The 25,286-nt window shown below is 42.9% G+C and overlaps 2 protein-coding genes across 3 annotated transcripts in view; one reads left to right on the forward strand and one right to left on the reverse strand.

Annotated features, from left to right (window-relative positions):
- Positions 1–5,112: 5,112 nt before the first annotated feature.
- On the reverse strand, positions 5,113–18,227 carry Rida (reactive intermediate imine deaminase A homolog). The gene is made up of 6 exons (XM_036208287.1): positions 18,050–18,227; positions 13,283–13,388; positions 8,206–8,260; positions 7,768–7,836; positions 6,794–6,849; positions 5,113–5,642 (listed from the first exon to the last, which is right to left on the reverse strand). Exons 1-6 carry the CDS (start codon positions 18,112–18,114, stop codon positions 5,586–5,588), a joined length of 408 nt encoding a protein of 135 aa, XP_036064180.1. The 5' UTR covers positions 18,115–18,227; the 3' UTR covers positions 5,113–5,585.
- Positions 18,228–18,295: 68 nt separating this feature from the next.
- Pop1 (POP1 homolog, ribonuclease P/MRP subunit) overlaps positions 18,296–25,286 on the forward strand; it is a 32,805-nt gene continuing 25,814 nt past the window's right edge. The window contains exons 1-2 of one of the 2 annotated variants that reach the window (XM_036208997.1): positions 18,296–18,376; positions 22,622–22,764. In XM_036208997.1, coding sequence (XP_036064890.1) covers positions 18,303–18,376; positions 22,622–22,764 — 217 coding nt within the window. In that variant the 5' untranslated portion in view covers positions 18,296–18,302. Of the gene's footprint in view, positions 18,389–22,621; positions 22,765–25,286 lie in introns of both variants that reach the window. The other variant, XM_036208996.1, reaches the window with a different exon arrangement.

The following is a 25,286-nucleotide window of genomic DNA, read 5'->3' on the forward strand; positions in this document are numbered from 1 at the left end:
GCTTGCTTACAGTTTCAGAAGTTTGGTCCATTATCAGCAATGGTGGGAAGCATGGTGGCACACAGGCAGATATGGTGCTGGAGGAGCTGAGAGTTCTATATCCTGACAGGCAGGCTGCCCTGGGTCTGGTTTGCACTTTTGAAACCTCAAAGCCCACTTCCTAGTGGCAGACTTCCTCCAACAAGGCCACACCCCCTAATCCCTCCCTACTTAGCATCTCAAAGTGGTCCTGGCTGCCAGGGTCTCCCAGCGGCTCTCGGTCCCTATGTGTTACAGGGTACAGGCTGGCAGCATACCCAACCCCCTACCCTAAACTTCTCCAGCCCAGGGGCTGAGCTGCTCTTCCCCCAGTTGCCCTGTTATGTAATCCAGCGATCTTGGTTACCCAGCCCCTTTTTCGTCTACCCTTTACTCTCTTGGCTCTCCCCTCCCTGTTCTCCTCACATGGCCCTGCTCAGGGTCATGTTCATGCTGGATTCTCCTAAATCTCTGCCTCTGGATGTACTCTTCCCCTTTATCTACAATAAACCTTCTTCTCCACTATACCTAGTGGTAGGGTTCACCAGAAGTCCCATCAAAGACCACCAAACACTATGCAATCAACAAGAACATTTAATTCTCCAAAATTCTCCAAGAGCAAAAATTCCAGCATGCAGGGGTCAAACCACCTGACAAAGGGCGAAATGGTGACCCTGAGAGCCCGCAGGCTCCTTTTAAGCATGGCTAGGAGACTTCCAGCTGTGGGTAAGTGCACTTTGAAGTGATTGGGTATAGACCTTACCGGTACAGGAATCATTTTATGATTGGCTCATGGAATCTGGTCAGCAACTGTGGTTACAGTGTCAGGCGTCTGTCTGCTGTGTCAGGGGTCTGTCTGACTGAAAACAGCAAGAACAGTTCCTGCTTGTGGCTGAGTAGGACCCTGATTGGCTATCAGACCGGGCGTACTTCCTGAGGGTCTGATTGAAGGCAGACACGAAGTCAGCATAAGATAGTGGGGTAATACAAGGCAGAGGTCTTAGCAAACTTGCCTCTGTGGAAACAAAACAACACAACACAAAACAACCGGTCCTGTTAGGGTTGGTCCCATTACAAGAGGGGACGGCTGCTTCACATAGGCCATGTCATCCTTTTTATTTCTTTTGTTCATTTACCTGATGCCAACTCAAACCCAGGACCAATGGCTGAGGTGCCTATTTGAAATATTAAAGTGGACCTGGCCTCAGCCATTTGTCCAGGTTTGAGACCTAACAACAGTGTGTGCAGAAAATGCCCAACATAGGGGCTGGAGATATGGCTCAGCAGTGAGAGGACTGAGCAGACACCGTAACACACTGCTCAGTCTTCTGTCAGAGGTCAGGCCTCAATTTCAGTTTCCTGAGACTGGGCAAGCAGTTTCTGAGGAAGCCATGAACAAAGGACAATCAATCTTTAATGCCCCTGACAGCAGCTCAAGGTAATAACCAACTAAGGACAGAGCCTGGGACTTGTCCAGGCCTGCCCCAAAATGAAAAAGCTGTACCCTTAACCAGCCCTTGCTAGCCCTAGACAATTAGCACGTACTGTTATGACTGCCACTGTCGTGAGCCAATCATATCTGAGATGATCTAACTGTCCCTGAAACTCCCCTCAGCTGTTCTTAAAAGGAGCCCACACGTCCCTCTTGGGGTCACTGCCACCTTGGCTTTGTGTTGGATGGTTGGTCTCAGCATGCTGGTAGTTTTACTCTCAAGATAATAAATACTCTTGCTGGTTGCATACGTAGATGGTAGTCTTCTGTGTGACTTCTCCAGGACCCTAACAAAGAACACTGGCTGCTCTTCCAGAGGACCTAGGTTCAATTCCCAGCAACAACATGGCAGCTCACAACTGACTGTAACTTCAGTTCCAAGGGATCTGGCACCCTCACACAGACACACATTCAGGCAAAATACCAGTGCACATAAAATAAATCAGTCTTTTAAAAAAAAAAATAGCTCTCCACCTCCATAATGATGGCCTAAAGACTGCTCCCCACAAGATTGCTCCTATGGAGGCTGCCTAAACCAGACTGCTTGACCAGATGCACACTGTAACCCCTGCCTCCTGTTTATCTGCACACGGTGACCTCACCTCCCCATTCAGCTGTGTGTAGTAATGCCGCCTCTGTTCAAATGTATAAACATGCTGAGTTTCCAGAGTGCCAGGGTTTCCCCAGCCCAGACTGCTGGATCCCAGCCTTCTGTGTCCCTATGTTCTTTCTTTATTTCTTCAATGTCCCAGACGGATCCTGGAGCCTTGCTGGACAGGCATAAAGGAAACTGAGACAGTTTAGGAGGCTCTTGAGCCTCCACAAGCCCTGCAGTGGTTTGAAAGAAAATGGCCCCCAATGGGAGTGGCACTATTAGGAGATGTGGCCTTGTTGGAGGAAGTGTGTCACTCTGGGGGTGGGCTTTTAGGTCTCTTTTGCTCAAGCTTTGCTCAGTGTGACAGTTGACTTCCTGTTTCCTGAAAGTCAAGATGTAGCCAGCACCATGTCTTCCTCCCAGTCACCATGCTCCCCATCATGATGATAATGGACGGAACCTCTGAAACTATAAGTGGGTCATACCAATTAAATGTTTTTTCTTTATAAGAGTTACCATGAGCTGGCCGTGGTGGCACACGCCTTTAATCCCAGCACTTGGGAGGCAGAGGCAGGTGGATCTCTGTGAGTTCAAGGCCATCCTGGTCTACAGAGTGAGATCTAGTACAAGCACCAAAACTACACAGAGAAATCTTGTCTCAAAAAAAAAAAAAATCGAGTTACCGTGGTCATAGTGTCTCTTCACAGCAACAGAAACCTTAAGACAAGCCCCTTCCCCAAGGTTGAGGCAGAGGAGTCTCTGACCAGCTAAGCTGCCTGCATAATGAGTAGGGAGCCCCAGGGATACAGCTTGTCGTGGACCATTGCCCATTCTAGGGTGGGCATTTTGGTTCTTCATACTCCTAGAGGCAATAAACTAAGAGGCTCACTGAGGGAGACTTAGATGAAATCCATATCTTTGGCATGTTGTTGGTGTCCTATGTAGGGTGAAAAGACATTTGTCCACATATGAAAAAAGTCACCTAACCAATTCTATAGTAGCACTGATATAAAACGTTAATTTTAAAAATACTGGTCTGTAAAAAAAAAAAAATACTGGTTTGTACAAGCAGTTAAATCACCTAACATCTATCTACACAAAAGACTACTCTACTGTAGTTACTTGAAAAAGTTTTTAAAATATAGTTTTAAGTCTACTGTAGCCGGGCATGGTGGCATACACCTTTAATTCCAGCACTTGGGAGGCAGAAGGAGGCAGAGGTAGGCAGACCTCTGTGAGTTCCTGGACATCCAAGGTGGTTATACAGAGAAACTCTATCTCGGAACAAAACAAAACAAAACAAACAAAAGTCTACTGTAGTTTCAAAACCTATATCTGTATATGGAAGTAAGTTGTAGAATAATGTATATGGTGACAGTTCATTTATGTAGACAGGGAAAACAAAGGCAGATAATCAAGTATGCAGTGGGTGAAAGGCCACCTGCCAGCTTCACGGAGAGCACCTGGTAGTGGTGCCCCAGGGAGAGGTAAATGGAAAGGATGTGAACCAGGAAAACAGTCCTTTTCAAACTATGTTACTCTGTGCTAGGACTCATTCTACCATGAGAAGTTACTCATGTGGTTGTCTGAAATGCTGAAGGCTTTAGAGCTGGTACACCATCAGGCCTGGCTATCACAGAAGCTGAGGCAAGAGTCTAGACAACATAGCAAGGTATACATATCTCAAAAATCCAACCAAACAAAGCCTTTACAGTGGAGATGGGGAGATGGCTTAGTAGGTCAAAGCACTGGCTGCTCTTCCAGAGAACCTGGGCTCACCTCCTACCATCTACATAGTGATGAACAACCTTCTAACTCCAGTCAAAGATGATCTAATACCCACTTCTGGTCTCAGCAGGCATTCCACACATGTGGGACACAAACAGACATGTAGGCAAACCACCAATACACATAAAGCTTTTTTTTTTTTTTTTTTTTTTTGTCCCCCGGGACAGGGTTTCTCTGTGTAGCTTTGGAGCCTGTCCTGGATCTCACTTTGTAGACCAGGCTGGACTCGGAACTCAAAGATTCACCTGGCTCTGCCTCCTGAGTGCTGGGACTAAAGGAGTGTGCCACCACCACCCGGCACACATAAAGCTTTAAGCATAAACATATGATAATTGTGGTGGTCTAAATAAAAATGGTCCCCATAGATCCATAGGGAGCAACACTATTAGGTGTGGCCTTATTGGAGGAAGTTCGTCACTGGGGTGGGCTTTGAGGTTTCAGAAGTTCAAACCACGCCCAGTGTCTTCCTGCTGTCTGCTGATCTGGATGTAGAACTTTCAGCTCCTTCTCCAGCACCATGTCCCACCATGATGATAAACATACTAAACCTCTAAATCTGTAATCTAGCTCCAGTTAAATGTTTTCCTTCATAAGAGTTGTCATGGTCATGGTGTCTCTTGACAGCATTAGAAATCCTAACTAAAATAATTATACACAACCTAATTCTAAGTGTAAAAATGTAGAATGTCAGAAATAAATTTTGAGCAATGAAATAGCTGGAGATTTAACTTCACAATTTCTACTCCCCCCCCCTTTTTTTTAAAGATTTATTTATTTATTAAGTTTACAGTGTTCTGCCTGAATGTATTCCTGCAGGCCTGAAGAGGGCACGGGATCTCATTACAGATGGTTGTGAGCCACCATGTGGTTGCTGGGAATTGAACTCAGGACCTCTGGAAGAGCAGCCAGTGCTCCTAACCTCTGAGCCATCTCTCCAGCCCTCTACTCCTCTCTTATTAGGCAGTATTATTATTATTTTGTTTTTTTGAGACAGGGTCTCTTTGCATATCCCTGGCTGTCCTGGAACTTGCTTTGTAGACCAGGCTGGCCTCAAACTCAGAGATCTGTCAGCTTCTGCCTCCTGATTGCTGGGATTAAAGGCACGTGCCACCATTCCAGGTAGTAGGCAGTATTTTTGATGTATAATTAAAGTGTCAAAAAAAAAAAAAAAAAAAAAAGAGAGAGAGAGAGAGAGAGAGAGAGACAGACTACCACCACATGAAGGGAAAGTTACACATTTATTTTTATTTCCATTAGAAAAATATTATCTGTGTAAGATTTTGGTTCACTCTATTCTCCTGTGTTATTCAAGTTTAAGTATTTTGATTGAGTTTCCTATTTTTAACATGAGAATTAAATATTTCACATGAGCAAATTAATATAACTTAATTAATTAAGTATGCTCTTTACTATTTGTCATGAACAACAGCTCATTGGTCCCTTCCCTGATGCTCATCTGAGTAGCTGTGCTGAGCCTTCCCTCACTCAGCAGAGTATGTAAGTACAATTAGAACATCAGCCAGTGCACTCAGTAATCTCCAATTCACGTCAAGTCTACATATATAAGGTTATTTCCACAATTACCTCAGCTACTCTGGTCACGTTTATACTTCCCAGCATCATTTGTAAAAATTAAGGTGTGAAAGACATTCCAAAGAAATCTAGAGTCAACATCAGCATGGCCACTTATAGTCATGCTGTGGTGAAAGGTCCCAGGACAGCAATTGCTTCGATTTCAATTCGACTTCCCTGTAAGGAAAACAAAAAAGTTACCATCTCAGTCATTTAATACAAATTAAGGTTCAATAATTCCTTCTAAAATCATATGCAAGTAATGGCAACATAGTATTTTTACCATTAATCTCGTCATAGGGAGCAGAGAATAGAGAGAATCCACTAAGAGCCCGCACAAGTCAGGCTACCATGCTAGGCACATCCACAGCATTAGCTCATCCGATACCCACAGCAGCCTGACTTGGAAACAGGCTGGTAAAGTTGTCCCATGTGGCAAAGACGAACAGTGGATGACCAAACTCATGTTTCTTGATTCCAAGTTTAAAGCTTTTTCAACTACACTCAATGACCCTTCCCAGTGACAGCTAATTGAAAGAACAGATGACAGTGCTGGGTGACACTGTCTTTACTGGAGTCACAGGAAGAGAGCAGGACCTGCTGCAGGTGTTTAGTATGGGCAGGATGCACAGGAAAGAGGCCCTAGTGAGGAAACACCAAAACCACAGTGGTGGCATTGTGTGCCAGTGGTTTAGAGAGCATCGCTCCAGTGAAAGGTCTAGACGATTATATGAGAGCCAAGTGAATCTTTTTCTATTAGGATGAATAATAATAATAATAATAATAATAATAATAATAATAATAATAGCCAAATACTCTGGGCAATACTCTAAAATAAGGAGAAACTAGGAAGAGAGTTAGTTTCACACCTTGCTGGTATGTAGAGCTTTCTTCAGTAAGAGAGCAAAGGCTGTCCAGGTCTCCACAGAATTCTACACTGTGCTCCATTTTTAGAAGTCCTTACTGAAAGGAGGACACTGAAGCATGAAGTCAGACTGCAGGGCAACACACAGGAAGGCCCACAATGCACCACTCCTCCAGGTGAAGGGTTTACTACAGAACTAAAACCCTGCACAAATTTCATTCCCTAAGTAATGTTACAACGCGACTGTTCTTCAAGGCGTTTCTCATCATTTCAATCTTCAGGTTGTGTCATGACCATGTGTTGCTTTGTAAGATTTCTCCGGTTTTTCCTAGGTCACAGCAGTTATCTGGACTTTCCCTGTGGACTATATTTCTGAGAAACAGGAACTGTACTCTTTTTAAGTGTCCTTTCAGAGTGACAGGTTTTGTGTGCCCGTGCACTGGCCTTCTTACTGCGTACTTACTCTGGGCAAAGCGGCGACCTGGTATGCAGCTCTGGCAGGAAGGTTGCTCTTGAAATCTGAATGTAGAATGTCAGGTTAGCCTCAGCAACAGAAGCAAGAATCTGCAAACTGCCTCATGACCTGGCCAGTACCCACACACAAGCGACACTTCAGAAAAGCTTAATTCAGATTCTCTGACAAGATAGTCTGCCACATGATTTTATGACATTTAGTACTTTCTAAATATTTTACAAAACAAGGAAAGACATAATCTGGCATTTTTGTCTTGTAATGATGAGAATGGGTTTGGACTTTAAAAGGATACCTATGGAGCAGTTACCAAAATAGGGAATGGATCCTTATCTTCAGCAAGGACTTTCCCATTAACTTCAGCCTTCTCTGATATTTTTTCCACACCACACCTTCATTTCATCCCACCAGGAGACAGGGACCCACTTCCTCCTCGTTGGCAATGACAGCAACAGTAGCATTTGCTGAGTGCCAGCATCTGTTCTAAGTACTTTATAGGGTGATTCATTTAATCATTCCAGCAGCCTCCTAAGATAGCAGAACACTGTCCTCTCTTTACATACTAAGAAACCCAAGCATGAAAATGTTAAATAACAACTCCTGATTCAGAGAGAGCCAGAACAAAGACAGTAGCTAGATCATATCACAGCAATAGCAATAAGCCTATCTGTCTAGAAAAACTTTAGGGTAAGGCTTAAAAAGGCAAAGAAACAAATAATAAAATTAAGCTTTAGGAAAAAGAACCTGGTAGGTTTATGTATCTTCTATTTTTCAGAACTTCGAGAGAAATACTATTAGATCTTTTCCAAGAGGGCATCCTGTCTGTTTCCAAGCAGAAGGTGGACTGTTTCAGGACAATAGAGCATTTTAATATCTCTGTCATTTTTACTTGACAATGATACTCATTTATATTAGCAGTTTTATTTCCCTTTAAAAGTAAGCAGGAATAAAGACAAATTACTCACACATTTTGTAGATTTCATTGACAGAACCAAAGTCATTTATGTCAGCCAACAAAACAGTTGTCTTTACCACTAGAAGATAAAAGTTTTCATTTATCATACTCAAGACAAGACTTAGAAAAACAGTGTATGATTTTATGACTATCTCAATGAGAACAGGACTCAAACGGGACTGAAGAAGTGGAATGAAAGTGTTGTTTCCAGACCATGAAAGCCACAACCTTTAGCAACAAAGACATGGAATGACATGTTGTCGGGTATCATATGTCCTTCACAATGCCCAAGGAAACACCAAACACACATCAACAGTGGTAGGGGTGTGGCTCAATGGTGGAATGCTTGCCTAGCATGCATGAGGCCATGAGTTAAACCCTGAGCACTGTACATAACACAAACAACAAAACCCAGCAACTAACACTGAACAAAGACACAGTTGCTCACCATTAGTGAAGTCACAGCCTGCAGCTTTCAGAATTTCACCCAAGTTTGTAAGAGCCTGTGAATCAAGCCAAGAGAGGTCAGAGATGCCAATGTTATAGAATTACTTTAACTGATGTTTCCACACAGTCAGTTATGTATTGGTTTCCTTTAGTGGACTGAATCTTTCTGAAATGTAGTGAAAAGACTGTATTATTCTGTAGGAATACTGGAATAGAGATGGATATGGTTGGTTAACTTGGGAGGTTAAGGCAAGAGGATGAGGAGTTCAAGGTCACCTATGGCTGCAGAGTAAGCTTCATGAGATCCTGTCTCAAAACCCAAAACAACCCCTCTCCCCCAAATCCAAAATAAACCTCAAATAATCACACCATCATTAATAATGAGTTTTGTCCAATGTGGCTTGGAAACTTCACCCATGTGACTCTTTTTTTTTTTGAGCTGAGGATTGAACCTAGGGCCTTGCACTTGCTAGGCAAGCGCTCTACCACTGATTTAAATCCCCAACCCATAATGAGTTTTATATATATGTTTGACGCTGAGGTCTCTGGAAAAACCTTATTTTAAAAATTCTAGCCTCAATTTATTCTTCTTCCTCTCCATTTAGGTGGTAACAATATAATATTTGATTTTTTTAAGATTTATTTTTAATTACGTGTATGTGTGTGTGTGTGTGTGTATGTGTGTGTGTTTCTATGTGGGTACATACATGTGAGTACAGGTACTCACAAAGCTACTGTGACCTACCTGATGTGGGTGCTACAAAGCAAACTTGGGTCCTCTGCAAGAGAAATAGGCTGCTTTTTAGCCCCTAGCTATCTCTCCAGCTCCTTAATATATGAATAAAGCAAACTACTCAAAATATATCATAAAAACCATACCTCATCCCTTCTCTCCCACTCTCCAGAAATAACCACAATTTCAAGTTTTGTATATGGGGCTGGAGAGATGGCTCAGTGGTTAAGAGCACAGTTGCTCTTTCCGAGGACCCGGGTTCAATTTCTAGAACCCACATGACTCTTTTCAATTATCCGTAACTCCAGTTCCAGTGGATCTGATGTCATCTTTGGGCCTATGAAAGCAGTAGGCACATACACGGCACATGCAGAAAAACACCCACACACCTAAAATAAAAACCAAATTTCTTATATATCCTTCTAGAAACAGTGATGTCTATACTAGCATAACCATGTTTGTTGTTTATCGGACAGGACACAGGCTGGCCTCAAGCACACAATGCAGCTGAGGACGGTCTTGAGTTTCTGATAATCCTGCATTCACCAAATGCAGGATTAAAGGTGCACATCACCATGCTTGGTTTTATGTGGTACTGGGGATAAGTCCAGGACTTTGTGCATGCTGGGCAAGCATTTGACCAACTGAACCACAGCCTCATCCACAAATATACCTACATCCCGCATCCTTTCTTTTTTTCTTTTTTTGAGGCAGGGTCTTACTGTGCAGTCCTGGATGGCCTAGAACTCAGAGATCTGTCTACCTCTGCTGGGATTAAGGTGTGCACCACCACACCCAGATCTTAAACATACATTTTCTTCAACACACAAACTGTACACATGGTGGTAGCATATGGTACATTTCATCCTGTATCTTGCTTTGATTTTACCACATAGTAATTAATATTAGAGAGCTTTTTGTATAAATTAGTTGCATAGATCTAGGGTATAGATCCCAGAAAGATAGACATTTAGGTTGTGTTCTATCTAGGGTATAGATCCCGTAAAGATAGACATTTAGGATTAGAACAGAATTCCTCATGTGTATTGTGTCTCACACACACACACACACACACACACACACACACACACACACACACAGAGAGAGAGAGACAGAGAGACAGAGAGACAGAGAGACAGAGAGAGACAGAGACAGAGAGAGACAGAGAGACAAAGAGAGAGAGAGACAGAGAGACAGAGACAGAGAGAGAGACAGAGACAGAGAGAGGCTAAAGATCCAATTCAGGACTTTGTGTATACTAGGCTTCCACTTTTTTTTTTTAAGCATGTTGCATATAATTGTTGATGTTTTACTCTTACTAACAAATGTTGACTTTTTTACTTCTGTGGTGGTGACATACTTTGGGAAGAGGAGGGAGGTCATTGTCCCTGAAAATAAACTTTCTAACTTATCAGGACACATCAACACACAGGTGATAAGGAGGAGATTTCCACTCTTCTCTATTGTTAAACCATCTTAAAGAGGCTGGATTGACAGCTCCATGGTTAAGAGCACTTACTGCTGTTGCAGAGGACCAGGGTTGGATTCCCAGCACTACACGGTGGCTCATGACCACCTGTAAACCAGTTCCAGGGAATCCAACAGGCACACATATGGTGTACATACATGTATGCAGGCAAATTATTCATACACATTGTGGTAGTTTGAATGAAAATTGCCCCATAGGCTGGCTCATAGGGACTGCCACTATAGGAGGTGTGGCCTTGTTGGAGTAGATGTGGTGTTGTTGGAGGAAGTGTGTCACTAGGGGCAGGCTTTGAGGTCTCAGAAGCTCAAGCAATAAAAACCTAACTAATATAGAAGTTGGTACCAGGGACTGGGTGTCTTAGTTAGGGTTTCTATTGCTGTGAAGAGACACCATGACCCTGGCAACTCTTATAAAAGAAAGCATTAAACTGGAGCTGGCTTACAGTTTCAGGGATTCAGTCCATTATCACCATGGCAAGAAGCATGGTGGTAGGCAGGCAGACATGATGCTAGGAGCTGAGAGGTCTACATTTGGATCCACAGGCAAAAGGAAGTGAACTGTGTCCCACACTGGGTGTACCTTGAGTATATGAGACCTCAAAGCCACCCCTGACAGTGACACACTTTCTACAAGGCCACACTTACTCCAACAGGACCACACCTATAATGCCACTCCCTATAGACCAAGCATTCAAACATATGAGTCTATGGGGGCGATACCTATTCAAACCACCAGACTGGGGTGTTACTGTGATAGGCCAGACTATGCTTTTCTTTGGAGGAATGTAGATTTTGGATTAGAAAAGGAGTTGAGCCAGGCGGTGGTGGCACATGCCTTTAATCCCAGCACTCAGGAGGCAAGAAGCAGGTGGATCTCTGTGAGTTTGAGGCCAGCCTGGTCTACAAAGTGAGTTCCAGGAAGGGCGCAAAGCTACACAGAGAAACCTTGTCTCAAAAAACAAAAAAACAAAAAGCAAAAAAACAAAAAGAAAGAAAGAAAAGAAAAAGAGTTGAGTGCTTTAAGTGGGGCTTAATGGGCCGTCCTAGTAGGAGCATGGATGATGGTGCTAAGTATGATTTGAACTGGGGGGCCTGGCTCAAGAGGTTTCAGAGAAGAGTATTAGTTTGTGGCCTAGAGACCATTCTTACGATATTTTGGTGAAAATGTGTCTGTTTTCTGCCTTTGTCCAACAAATCTGCCTGAGGCTTAATTGAAGAGTTATGGATTTACAGCTTGCCAGAGGATATTTCCAGATAGCCTAGTGTTGACTATGTTGTTTTGTTTTTAGTAGCCACATTTGTGCAGATCTATATATAAGGAAAAGGAACAGGCTGAGCAAGGAAAGTTACAAAATATACTATCTGAAGAGAAAAGGGATACCAGGAAATGGACTAGAGCTAAGTGTTCAAGGAGACAAACAGACTAAAGAAAATCCTGATATTAAATGGAATAAGGGGAGTGGTGACCTCAGGGCAAAACCCAACCAAGCTAAACTTCCAACTTGTGAGAAGGAATTCAAAGTTTAGAGCAGGGTGTGGTATTGCACACCTTTAATCCCAGCACTCTGGAGGCAAAGGCAGGTGGATCTCTGAGTTTGAGCTTAGGCAGTGAAGGAAAATCATCAAAAACAGAAAGCTGGTAAAGATGTAATTGAATAAGGGGGTCAGCCCCAACAAGCAACACAACTTGGGCAGTTTTGGGCACATGGTTCTGGCTTTAGGGTCAAGGATAGCAGAAAGGGGTTATGGAATCTCTCTCTGACTAAGGAAATCCGCTGAAACCAGGTATTTGTCAGGGGTATAACTGAATGGAGGCCTAGAGAGGCCATTGTGTGAAGCTGTGAAGTTGAAGCCTGGATTGCCTTGGAGAACCCAAGATGTTGGAGATGCAAGAGTCATGGGATACCTGCGAAGGAGAGCTGCTATCGAGGAGTGGAACCAGCCCAAGAGAAAGACGTGTGCTGTAGTCAACAAAGCTGAATGGAGTTGGAGATCTGAAGAGCACTTTGACGTCAGACATGGAGATGCAGTTTGGAGTTTGCCTGGCTGGTTTTTGGTCTCACTTTGGCTCAGTACTTCCTCACCAGTATATTCTCCCTTTCCTCCTGTTTGGAATGGTAATGTATATCCTGTGCCATTGTATGTTGCAATTATGTAATCTGCTTTTTCACTTCAATTTTTTAGGAGATTACAGTTAAAAGATCACATGAATCTCAGAAGAGACTCTGAACTTTGGACTTTTAAACAATATTGAGACTGTTATAGACGATGGGGACTTTAGAAGTTGGACTAAATGCAGTTTGTATTATGATAGAGCTATGAGGCTCTGGGAAGCAGGGAGTGGAATGTGGTAGTTTGAATGAAAACAGCCCCCTAGGCTCATAGGAACTGGCAATATTGGGAGACATATCTTGTTGGAGGAAGTGTGTCACTGGGAGTGGGCTTTGAGGTCTCAGAAGCTCAAGCCAAGCCTAGTGTTTCTCATTCTCTTCCTGCTGCCTGTGGATCCAGATATAGAGCTCTCAGCTCCTTCTCCAGCACCATGTCTGCCTACATGCCACCATGCTTCCCACCATGATGACAATGGTCTAAACCTCTGAAACTGTAAGCCAGCCCCAGTTAAATGTTTTCCCTGATAAGAATTGCTATGGTCATTGTGTGTCTTCACAACAATAAATCTCTAAGACATACATAAAATAAATGAATCTAAAATTAGGTTTTAAAAAATCTTCAATCAAGCAGTGACTAGCTGAAAACACATCTGTTGATGTCTACCAAACTAATCAGGGTCATAGACTATCAATACTGCTCAGTATACACAGTGGTAGAAAGAGCCTCTGATCTGGAGGTGACTCACCTGTTTAGCTTCTTCTACTACCCCTCCTGGCACAAGCTGTCCACTGGAAGGATCCATGCCTACTTGTCCAGAAATGTAAACAGTCCTGTCCACTAGCACAGCTTGGCTGAAATGAACAAAGGCCAATATACATGTAAAATAGACAACATAAAAGTCAATACTAAAATAGTAACTTACTAAGTAAGATACAGAAAGTACAATTTGTAAAATAAAAAACTGATAAATATAACTTTTAATAAATTAAAATTTTGTTTATTGAAAGACATCTTTAAGAATGTAAAAAAGTCAGAGGGTGGGAGAGAATATTTACAACATATTTACAATATTTACAGCAAAGGACTTGCACCCAGAATATATGAAGAACTTGTAACTAAATAATAATAAGATACACAACCTGATAAAATACAGGCACTTGATTTTGGTAGATATCCGTAAGATATACCAACTACTCCAACTACTAAGGAGTACAGGAAAGAGGCTATCACAGATACACAAATCTAAACTCTAAGATGCCACTGATATCACACAGTGCCAGGAACATGTCACACCCATGAAGAGCAAAATGCACTGGGAAAGGAGAGTACTGGGCGTCTTCATACACACTTAACAGGACACACTCTGGAAAACAACTGAGCCACTTCTTAAAATTCAACATATACTCAACATACTACCCAGATTACCCCATCCCCCAGGCAACTATATAAATGAGAATGAAGACACATCTAAAACTTTGCATGAATGTTTAGAAACAAGATTCCAATAAACAAACAAACCACTGATCCAGTGGATGACTATACATTGTTTGATGAATCACAGCAAAGGTACCCACTGGGAGAAAGGCAGTTCTGCATTTCACTGTGAACTTCTGTATGCACATTTTTTCATTATTTTTTACAGCTATGGCATTATAGAGATATACTTCAACCACCCTTCTTCCATTGCTTTTCATTTGTGATTACACTGAAACCAGCACCACACCCACTAGTGTCTTCCCTAGAGAACAGAGGCCTCCTCCTTGAAATAGTATTTAAAAAAATTTTTTTTGAGACAGGGTTTCTTTGTATCCTTGGCTGTCCTTGAACTCACAGAGATCTGCCTGCCTCTATCTCCCAAGTGCTGGGATTAAAGGTGTGCACCACTACCCTGCTCAAAAATAGTACTTTGGGAGGGTTGCTTTTGCTTTTGAGACTGGGCTTCATCATGTAGTCCTGGCTGGCCTGAAACCTGTGTAGTCTAGGCTGGCTTGAATTTGTAGTGATCCTCCTGCCTCTGCCTCCTGAGTGCTGCATTTACAGATATATGCCACCACAACACACAGATAACAAAGTTCAGTCAGTCACATACCACCCACCCTGGGCTTCAAGGAATTTTCTGTTTGTTTTCTTGAGACAGGATCCCATTACGTAGCCTCAGCTGACCCTGAACTCACAGAGTCTGCCTGCCTCTTCCTCCTGAGTGCTGGGATGAAAGGACTGGGCCACTATGCCTGGTTTTAAGGAATGTTATGGCAATGTTCTATTCTGAGTCCATCTCCCAGAGTATGTTAGGCTGTGAACTTCTGGGGCACAGTCACACCTCTGTAGCTGTGTGGGGTGATTCTCTGCACACAGCATGGTGTCTCTGCTGCTGCTGCTAGACTAAGCAGTCAGCACCACCAGTCCTGGCTGTCACAGCCACATTCTCTGCGGGACCTCAAGTGCTGGAGGTTGACCGACAATGCAGAGAGCCTAGGGTTCTTCTCCACTCTTGGCTGTCCTTCACCTCTATCCAGAAACAGGTAACGATTAGGCGTGTTAGTGTGTAGGTTTTTCTCAGGTTCATCAGTCTCACTAGTTAACACTATTAACTGCCCCTTGTGGAGTTAGGCCATTTGCTCTAGGCCCTTCACAAAATAGCTTCAGGTTGAGAGAGTTTAAACTCAAGTGCATTATCAGCAATCAAAAACTTTATGATAGTAAAAAGAAACCCACGTATTCAGAATATCAAAAGTAGTCACTGGAGCTGAGGCTACTTGATTTATGTAAAACACCTCAAAGATTTAAAGAGGTTATTTCACAAAAAAACAGTTGGCTACTTGACACTTTTCGGGAATGAGAATCCTACTCATCCAGTTGTTAGGTTCCAGAAATTGTCTTGTTTTTTTTTTTTTTTTCCAAAGATTTTATTTGGGGGCTGGAGAGTTGGCTCAGTTGTTAAGAGCACTTGCTGCTCTTGCAGAGGACCCAGGTTCGATTTCAGACATCCACATGGTAGTACACAACTGTCTGTAACTGCAGTCCTAGGGGATCTAGCGCCCTCTTCAGGTATGTAGTGTACATAGATATATGCAAACAAAACCTTCATACACATAAAATAAAGTTTTTATAAATAGACTTTATTTTTATTTATGTGTGTACATGTTTGTGTGAATGTATGCCACATTGTGTGTGGGTACCCAGAGGCCAGAAGAGGGCATCAGATCCCCTGGAACTGGAGTTACTGATGGCTGTCAACTACCTGATGTGGGTACAGGGAACTAAACTTGGGTCCTGTGCAGGGGCAGGAAGTGCTCTTAACTGCTGAGTCCTAAATTTTTTGAAATACATTTTAGTGTGTGTGTGTGTGTGTGTGTGTGTGTGTGTGTGTGTGTGTGTGTGTGTGTGTGTGTGTCTATGCGTGTGGTGGGCGCACCATGGTAGACACTAGAGGAGTCAGTTCTATCCTTGTACCACATACTTTCAGGATCAGCCATTAGATGCTTTTACCTGTTGAACCCTCTCACCTGCGCAGGTTCTAGACACTTAAAAGCATTTTATTCTACTTCCTGGCCAGAAATACACTAGGCATGATGGTCCAAACCTACAATTCCTGTACTCAGAAGGATCACCACGTGTGAGGCTAGTCTGGGATGTGTGGTGAGTTCTAGGCTGGTTGGAACTAGAGAGTGAGATTGTCTAAACAAATCACACACAGAAAACATCTACCCCAAACCAAACCAACCCTAAAACCAAGGGCAGTAAAACTTTCAAAAACATTCCAATTAAGCTTCCCGTCATGATCTATCGGTCATGATCTATGCCACATCATGGCCGTGCTAACAAAATGGAAAGCCACACAACAGCTCTGATGTTGCAATCCCCCCAGACTCTGCCCTCAGTGTCCTGAAATGCGCTGAGCTGACTAGCTAATTAGTGACAACACCCCATCCATCCCAACGCTGAGGGCTGAAAGGCTCAGCACATTGGAATTCTCTCTAGAGAATTTCACTTGCAGACTATGACCTTGAAATGGTTGACCTTGATCTTGTCCTTTTGAAAAATGGAGAGACAGCTTAGAGGAGAAAAGGTGGTTCCATGGTGCCTGCCACATAACATCCACTAAACTAATGCTTTCTTTTTGCTATATAGGTGAGGGCCTTTCACACTGCATTACTTCTCACACATTTTTGCATCAGTTAAGTACTTGGCATCCACTACACAGCTTCCACTTTTGAAATATTGCAGCTGTAGAAAATCTTCAGCTCTGATTGACAGTGAAGAGACACGAGATCAGAAACTACTTTTTCAAAAGGAAAATTGGCTCTAGACATACTTTTGTGAATACTCAAAGAGAAATTAGCAAGGAGAAAGTTTGCAAGAAAACATAAATTACGATCCAGGGATTTTTGAAGCTGAGGCATTTTGAGAAAATAAGGCTTTAGGCCAGGTGTGTTGGCCCCCATCTCAGAGATAAGAACGCTGAAACAGACCAGCAGGTACCATGTTAGTCTGAGCTGCATACACAGTGAGACCCTGTCCTGCACAGTCCCCACAAAACGAGGTGAAAAGAGAGTACCATTTCTATTTAAAAGCACTTCTGGCAAGTGAAGATAAATGGCAAAGGGTGATTTTTTTTTTCTTCATCCAGTACATGTGTGTTTAGTTATAGTATACAGGGCAATTTCAAAAATCACTTTTGGTGTTACCTGCATTTGATATTAGTGATAAACAAACAGTGGCAAACCATTTATAAGCATCACAGTACATGCCTACATGTTGTAAAAACCAGGGACTTGGATAGACATACAGGGATTTGCAGAATATTGCTGTGACATCAACTGTCCATATGGGTCAAGCATATCTGTTGACGGGTTTACTCTTGTGAATTAAGAAAGGATTAGGTCAAACTTCATGCTAGGAAAAGAAGCCCGTCACAGAGGACCACATAGGGTATGATTGTTTTTAGAGGGCACGTCTTTAATAGGTAAATCCTAGAGTGATAGTGGCTGTGAGGGCTAGGGGGAGAGGTTATGTGTAGGGAAAGCTTATTTCAGGATGGGTGTAAACGTTTTGGGAGTAGAAGTGGTGATGGCCACCCAACTTTTGAGCAGAGTAAAAGCCACTGAATTGTATCCATTAAAGGAATGAGAATTCTATGACTTGTTTTTTATATCTCAATAAAGTTGTCACGAAAACCAAAACCAGAAGCTACAAAGACGAAAGCCGAGGGAGTGGGTGGTGGGTGGGCGATCCCACTTCTAATCAGAGAAAGCGAGTGGCAAGCACGGCTCCCGAGCCATGCAGCTCCAGATGGGGCAAAGTCCCAGGAGTGCAAGCTTCTGGTCACACTAAGGCTCTCCTATTCCCTGAGGGGATCTGGGCGCTAAGTCCCCTTTCTGGACTCAGTTTCCTCGCGCGTTATAAGGGGTTGGTTCTGAGACCCTTTTCCACTCAGACCTCCAGCGGCCGCAGTTCCAAATTCCAGACCCGCGCACACCCCGTCCTTCAGTGCTACCGTAAGAAACATTACCTGTAGGCACCAATGGCCGCCGGGGCTTTTGTGGTGCTGATCACCTTTCTGATTACGGACGACATGCTAGTCCTCTCACGAAGACCCTCCAGAAGAGGACTCCACGGCAACTCTTTACACTCTTCTGACCACAGCCCCCTAGGTACCAGAGCTTTTGCCTCAGGCACCGCCCCGGGAAGGTTCGCAGCGCATGATGGGAATTGTAGTTCGCGCGCGACTCCGGGACACGTGGAGGAAGCAGCCAGGTTGGCGCATGCGTCCTCAACTCGCCCTCTCACGCTGCGGTGGGAGCGTTCTGACCCGGGGGAGCCTCGGAGCGTCTGGCAGGTTGGTGGTGAGGTTTGTGTCCGGCGGGGTCTGTCAGCTTGCTGGGGCCACGTGTGGGGCCGCGCGCCCGCAGCGGCGGGGTCGGCTCGGGGCATCTTTCTCATGCCGAGGTCCGTGCTGCCCGGGCGGGCCCTCTTCCAGCCCGGAGCCTCTGGCTGCTGTGCTCGCACCCCTTTCCTGGTTTCCTAAAGGACGGGGGTGGGTCGTTCGGGGGAACCAAGCCGGGTGTGGTGTGTTGTCTGCTTCTCCTCATCGCATGCTTCCTTTTTCTGCAAGATCGCCTCCCGAGCTGAGCGACCGGTCACTGGGGACTGGTTTCAAGCCCTTTACTCTAGTTCTCGACTTCCCATTCACGACCCCAGGCATGAAAGTAGATGTACAAATCAGCTACCGATACTATATCATAAAGACTTTAAAGCAATTCTTTAGTGTATTTGGTGTAATTTTACCATTTACTAAAGATAAAAACGAATTAGCACTCTCTGAAGTAGATGTGCCTGTTTATTTTTTCATAAAGACGAATCTGGGCTATTTGATACCGCAGGACATAAAGCATCTAAAGTGTTTTTCAGAGCTGATCTATTTAATTTTGTAATTGTCAGTGCTGAGATGACATTTTGCCTAAATATGTAGTACAAGCCGAACTATCATAAGGGCCAGTTGTTGGAAAAGTCTATCATCCCAAACCCAATCATGATTTAAAGACAAACAAACTGAAGTTAGCAACTCAAATAGGAGTTTTTGAAATTAAACAATGCAACATAACACAATCCAAACTTTTACTAATTTGGCATATGATGAGAATAATTTTAGGAAAAACTTAAGCCTGTCTTTATAACATTTTTTGTTTTTTCTTTGGTTTCTGTGTAGCTTTGGTGCCTGTCCTGGATCTCTCTCTGGAGACCAGGCTGGCCTGGAACTCACAGAGATCTGCCTGGAGTGCTGGGATTGAAGGCGTGTTCCATCACCGCCCAGCTTAGAATATTGTTTCTTAAGGGGATAAACATGTATGTAGGGTAAAAACCCTGGATTCATAACTTGCCTGAAATCTTGACTGAGCTGTCTCAGGCAGCATTTGTTGGTATTGCATGGTGTGTGAGCATGGATTGTCAAAGCACAGGAGTTTTATGTGCTGAACTGAGGCTGCAGTGAAGTCACATGGTACAACACAGCTGAACACTGCCAGAAACACCTCAGATTCATTACACATTTGATTTTGAATTATTCTTGCTAGATTTTTTTCATCACCCCACATTCATCTACATGACCCCATAGTTGAAGAAGCTCTGAGGCTATGTATAGTCCGTGCCCCCCCAAGCTGGTCTCTGGGGAGGGAGATCATGCTGTGTCCGAAGGAATAGTACTGGGATAGATGTTCCTTACTTGTTATTGTATGCTGTATAGTCACACATCATTTGTCTGTGCATGTGAGCATCCAATACTGATGTTCTGATCTCCTACTCTGTTTATGATAGTCTGCTAAGTTCTGTGTGACAGTGAGTAAGGTCAGATCTGTGACCTGTCAGTATGTACTGAAAAAATCCTCTATATTTCCTGTCATTTTGTTCTACATAATGCCAAAGAACTGCTTTCCTGCTCATTATTCAAGATCATTAGGATTGTTTTCATTGGTGTGGGGTTTCATCCTGGAATAAAAGCTTCCTGCATGGTCTCCACTGCCTGTTTGGTTCAGTCCTCGTCTCCCCATCTTCCTGCTATAGTCCTGCCTAGTTCTCAATCCTGTGTTCACACAGTAGAGTCCTGAACAAAAATACAGCTCAGATTTTCTTACTGGCTTTTCCTGAGATTGCACACTCTTTCCCTGTGTAGTATATTTTATGTGTGCTCTCAGTCTCCAGTTGTTTTGAGTTTTAGGAATAGTGAATGGAACTAGCAAGCCTGGATTGAATCTCAGAATATTCAGCAGCTTGAAAAATTAAGTCACTAGTGGCTTGGTTACCTTCTCTTGGAGGCACAAGAATAACACAGTGGTCTTTGCTGTTGTCTACATGAATTCTATGTGTGAGTAGAAGTGAATTCTGATATTACAGAACTGAAATGCAGGCCTAGCTCCAGTGTCCCTACCTTATCACCCTTCCCTCCACCGGCAAAACAGTGAATGGCTGTGGCATGGTGCGGGCGAGGGCTTTCAGGGCCTGTCTCCGGCTTTATGGGTTTTGCCAGTGCCTGTGTTGGTCCCTTTGATGTGAATATTGAATATCCTCTAGCTTCAAAAGTCTCCATTTCAGAGTGTCATCTAATGTAGTTGTGGAAAAACACATACATAAATGTGTATTTTATTAAAATAACCTTTCGGGTCTTTAGGTTACATTGCATCGGGTGTTGTTAAAAGTAACATCTTTAGTAAGCCATGTTATGAATTTTGTTTCAAAGAAAGAAAACAAGTGTTTCAAATTGATTAGAGGCTGTTGAGGTCCAGATTTGGGAACCACTAAGTAAATCCCTCAGGTTTTGTGTTATTATCATTCTTTATGTGTTTTCACCTGAAGTCAAAAATCATTCTGTCGCTCTTATACGCTAAAGACATAGCTAGTCAACCCCAGCTCAGAAGTCTATGAAAATAGCAGTAATCTATCTTCTGTTTGCAATCAAATGTTTTAGTTATAGTTTATTCTGGTGCTTCTTAGTTCATCTAAGAACCAAGATAAAATGTTATAATAAGTAATTTAATTTTAGTGATCTTATCTCATGTCACTTTATTCATTGTTACCATTTGTATGTAGTTTAATTATTTGGTAATGCAAACAATGCCAGTTGGGACAGTTTCATCAAGAAACTTTTCTGTTGTTTGTTTTTTGAGACGTGGTCATGCCCTGTGAAGCCCAGGTTGGCCTCTTCTGCCCAGCCCCCACCTCTAGCTCTGAGTGCTAAGCATGCAGTAGTACCACACATTGCTAAGAAATGTACTTCTTTCTTTCTTTTCTTTTTCTTTCTTTTTTCTTTTCTTTTTTTTTTTCTTTTTGATGGGGTTGCATGTCTTTAATCCTGGCACTTAGGAACCTTCCTAAGTGGATCTCTATAAATTCCAGGCTAGCTAGGGTTACACAGAGGAACCCTGTTTCAAATCTACCCCCTCAACAGCAAAAAAGTTTTTAAGAACATAGATGACCCAGATTGGACAAGCCCAGCTCCAGTGTTGCTGTTACATACACAGAAACCAGACACCACACCAATCTGCCTTCTGCATTTTTATCCAATACTAGAACAACCATGAGGTGGGTGCTTGCTGTTTTATAGAGAGAAACTAAGGCTTAGGGAGACAGTCCAAGCTCAGACTTTGGCAGTAAGTGGCCAGGCAGCGGTTGGAACACACCCTGAAGTTATACAAGTACTGCCACTAAATCCCATCACCTCAGTTGAAGGATTCCAGGTGTCCTTTATTCCACACTAGAGCACGCCATCATTGGCACGCCATCACTGCAGTACTGGTCATTATTTCTCTGCTTTTCTTTGTCCACGAGAGATTAGAGAAAGATCCAGGGCCTCTGCTTCATATGTGCAAAGGATGTGCTTCTGTCTATTGAGATGAGTTTTGGGAATGGGTACCACTCATGACTTCATTGAAATTTCTCCTTTCTGGAATGCCTGCTATAGGTATATGTTAATATGGTAACATTTTGGTGTCATCAAATTTTGAGTTATATAAGTATTCATTAAATTTATTATTTCTACTTTATTATTAATTTGTGTGGGGGTTTGGGGGTAAGCCACAGTGGGCATGTAGCTGTCAGAGGACAGCTCGCAGAAGTAGGCACTCTGTTTGCACTGTTCTTGTCTCAGTGATTGAACGCAGGCTATCAGGTTTGTCAGTAAGCACCTCACCTGCTGAGTCATCTTGCTGGCCTGTTTTAAAATTAAATCCTTGGGGCTGGAGAGATGGCTCAGAGGTTAAGAGCGCCGACTGCTCTTCCAGAGGTCCTTAGTTCAATTCCCAGCAACCACATGGTGTCTCACAACCATCTGTAATAAGATCTGGTGCCCTCTTCTGTATACATAATAAATAAATCAAATCTTTAAAAAAAAATTAAATCCTTTTGTTGTATTTTGAAATAGGGTCTTATGTAGCCCAGGCTGGCCTTGTGCTGTGTAGCTAAGGCTGGCCTTGAACTCTTGCCTCCTGTCTCTGCCTCCCAAATGCTGATGTGAGCAACCATGCCTGGCAATTCATTATTTGTGAAATGAGAGTTTTTGCTCCCTCTATTAAGTGTATTGTTTTCTTTCCAGAATGTCTAATGCAAAAGAAAGAAAACATGCTAAGAAAATGAGAAACCAGCCCACTAGTGTGACTTTATCCTCTGGCTTTGTGTCCGACCGAGGTGGAAAGCATCATTTTGGAGGGGGGAGGCCTTCCCAATCTCAAAAACAAGGTAAGATGCACACGCCGTTCTTTCCACCTCATTTTCCATTAAATTGCTTTTGCCAGTTTTGTTTGCTAATAAATTATTTAAATTGGTTTAAAGAGAGATACAGAAAACTCTTGTTATCAAAGTTTGTACTTGCAATCTGCCTTCTAGTTAAAGTTCACCTGTAACCCTAGTTAACCCTTAGATCCCTGGTTGTGTAGAGAGCCAGGTGGAACTGCCCCAAGTGTCAGTCCCCAGCTGCGTGGAGACACTAGAGCTCTGCCTAGGGTTTGACTCTCAGCTGAGGTCACTCCACGTGAGCCACTTAACACTTGAATCTCATTCTCTTGTTTTGCAAAAGAAAAGAAGGCAATAGAATCCACCAGTATGAATTGTGTCTAGACTTTAAAATTACAGCCTGGTAAGATGCCTAGTGGGTCATGTGCTCAGTGGGTAAGTACTCAGTGGATCAGTACTTAGTGGGTCAGTACTTAGTGGTTAAGGTGCTCAGTGAGTCATATGCTCAGTGGGTCAGTGCTCAGTGGGAGATGCCTGACCACTTGGGTTCCATTTTCTTTCTTTCTTTCTTTCTTTCTTTCTTTCTTTCTTTCTTTCTTTCTTTCTTTCTTTTTTTTTTTTTTGGTTTGAGACAGGGTTTCTCTGTGTAGCTTTGGAGCCTGTCCTGGAACTCGATTTGTAGACCAGGCTGGCCTCGAACTCACAGAGATCCACCTGCCTCTGCCTCCCGAGTGCTGGGATTACAGGCGTGTGCCACCACTGCCCGGCCGGGTTCCATTTTCTAAACCCATGGTGGAAGGGGAGAACTGATTTTTGAAAATTGTCCTCTGCCCTTCACTCGTGTGCCATGTTTGAGTCTGTGATAATGACTCATAAAATAACAATCTGTATGAGATTAAGCTCTTTCACTCGTGTGTGTGTGTGTGTGTGTGTGTGTGTGTGTGTGTGTGTGCGTGTGTGTGTGCGTGTTACATAGGAAGAGAAGAAAAGAGAAATGGGGAGGGAAGGAGGAGAGGTACTTTTCACTGGAGTGGAGGTTTGCTGTTCACTCAGGGTTCACTTGACTTTGTAAGACAGATATGCTATTGTAGTATGATCGTGCATATTTTAAAGCTATATGTTTGATTTAAGTTATACTTCTGTGTTTCCTAAGAGAAATATATATATATAGTTGGTGTACTATTGAATCAATGTGGTCATTTCAGACCCTTGTGAAATGGTAGGTGGAGATGTTCTCACTGGGACAGCAGCAGAGGATGACAGTTCGGAAAGCTGGCTTAAAGAACAGCATGCTTTAGGCCCGATTAAGTAAATGTTAGATTTAAGATCTCTCTCTTTTTCTCTCTCTCTCTTGTAAGATTTGTTTATTTATTATGTATGTAGTGTTCTGTCTTCATGTTTTTCTACACACCAGGAAAGGGATCAGGTCTCAATACAGATGGTTATGAGCCCCATGTGGGTGATGAGAATTGAACTCAGGACCTCTGGAAGAGCAGTCATTGCTCTTAACCTCTGAGCCATCTCTCCAGCACCTAGCTTTAATTCTTAAGTGCTAGATTTAGATGTAGAAATGAGGACTATGACCTTGACATGTGGTACACCCTTCCCAAATATTATCTCATTTAAATCTCACAGTGACAAGCCTTTTAATGTGTTTTAAGATTATAATAACTTAATAATTCACATTCCAGTGGAATAAACAGGAACCCTGTAAAATTCTACACTAACTCTCTCCTGTTTGCAAATGTTTATACCATAGCAGTTATAGGGCTTAGATTAATAATTCATGTTACACTGGAAATCTCAAAAGGAGAAAATGTCCCTGCTTCTGTTAACATGTCACATCAGTGTGATCACTGTGGTACCTGCTAGCATGTCACATCAATGTGATCACTGTGGTACCTGTTAACATGTCACATCATCAATGTGATCACTGTGGTACCTGTTAATGTGTCCATCAATGTGATCACTGTGGTACCTGTTAACATGTCACATCAGTGTGATCACTGTGGTACCTGTTAACATGTCCATCAATGTGATCACTGTGGTACCTGTTAACATGTCACCTCAGTGTGATCACTGTGGTACCTGCTAACATGTCACATCATCAATGTGATCACTGTGGTACCTGTTAACATGTCACATCATCAATGTGATCACTGTGGTACCTGTTAACATGTCCATCAGTGTGATCACTGTGGTAATTTACTAGCATGTCACATCATCAATGTGATTACTGTGGTACCTGTTAACATGTCACATCAATGTGATCACTGTGGTACCTGCTAGCATGTCACATCAATGTGATCATTGTGGTACCTGTTAATGTGTCACATCAATGTGATCACTGTGGTACCTGCTAGCATGTCACATCAGTGTGATCACTGTGGTACCTGCTAGCATGTTACATCAATGTGATCACTGTGGTACCTGCTAGCATGTTACATCAGTGTGATCACTGTGGTACCTGTTAACATGTCACATCAGTGTGATCACTGTGGTACCTGTTAACATGTCACATCAATGTG

Source organism: Onychomys torridus, chromosome 16, assembly GCF_903995425.1.
Source record: "Onychomys torridus chromosome 16, mOncTor1.1, whole genome shotgun sequence".
NCBI classification, from domain to species: Eukaryota; Metazoa; Chordata; class Mammalia; order Rodentia; family Cricetidae; genus Onychomys; species Onychomys torridus.

What these genes read in the sequence shown, in the direction of transcription:
- Rida (XM_036208287.1), bottom strand. Translation starts at nt 18,114, where the DNA reads ATGTCGTCCGTAATCAGAAAGGTGATCAGCACCACAAAAGCCCCGGCG. An exon ending in CAATGAAATCTACAAAATGT is followed by an intron (nt 6,850 to 7,767) that starts GTGAGTAATTTG and finishes TTCTACATTCAG; the next exon opens with ATTTCAAGAGCAACCTTCCT. An exon ending in AGGTCGCCGCTTTGCCCAGA is followed by an intron (nt 5,643 to 6,793) that starts GTAAGTACGCAG and finishes TTTTCCTTACAG; the next exon opens with GGAAGTCGAATTGAAATCGA.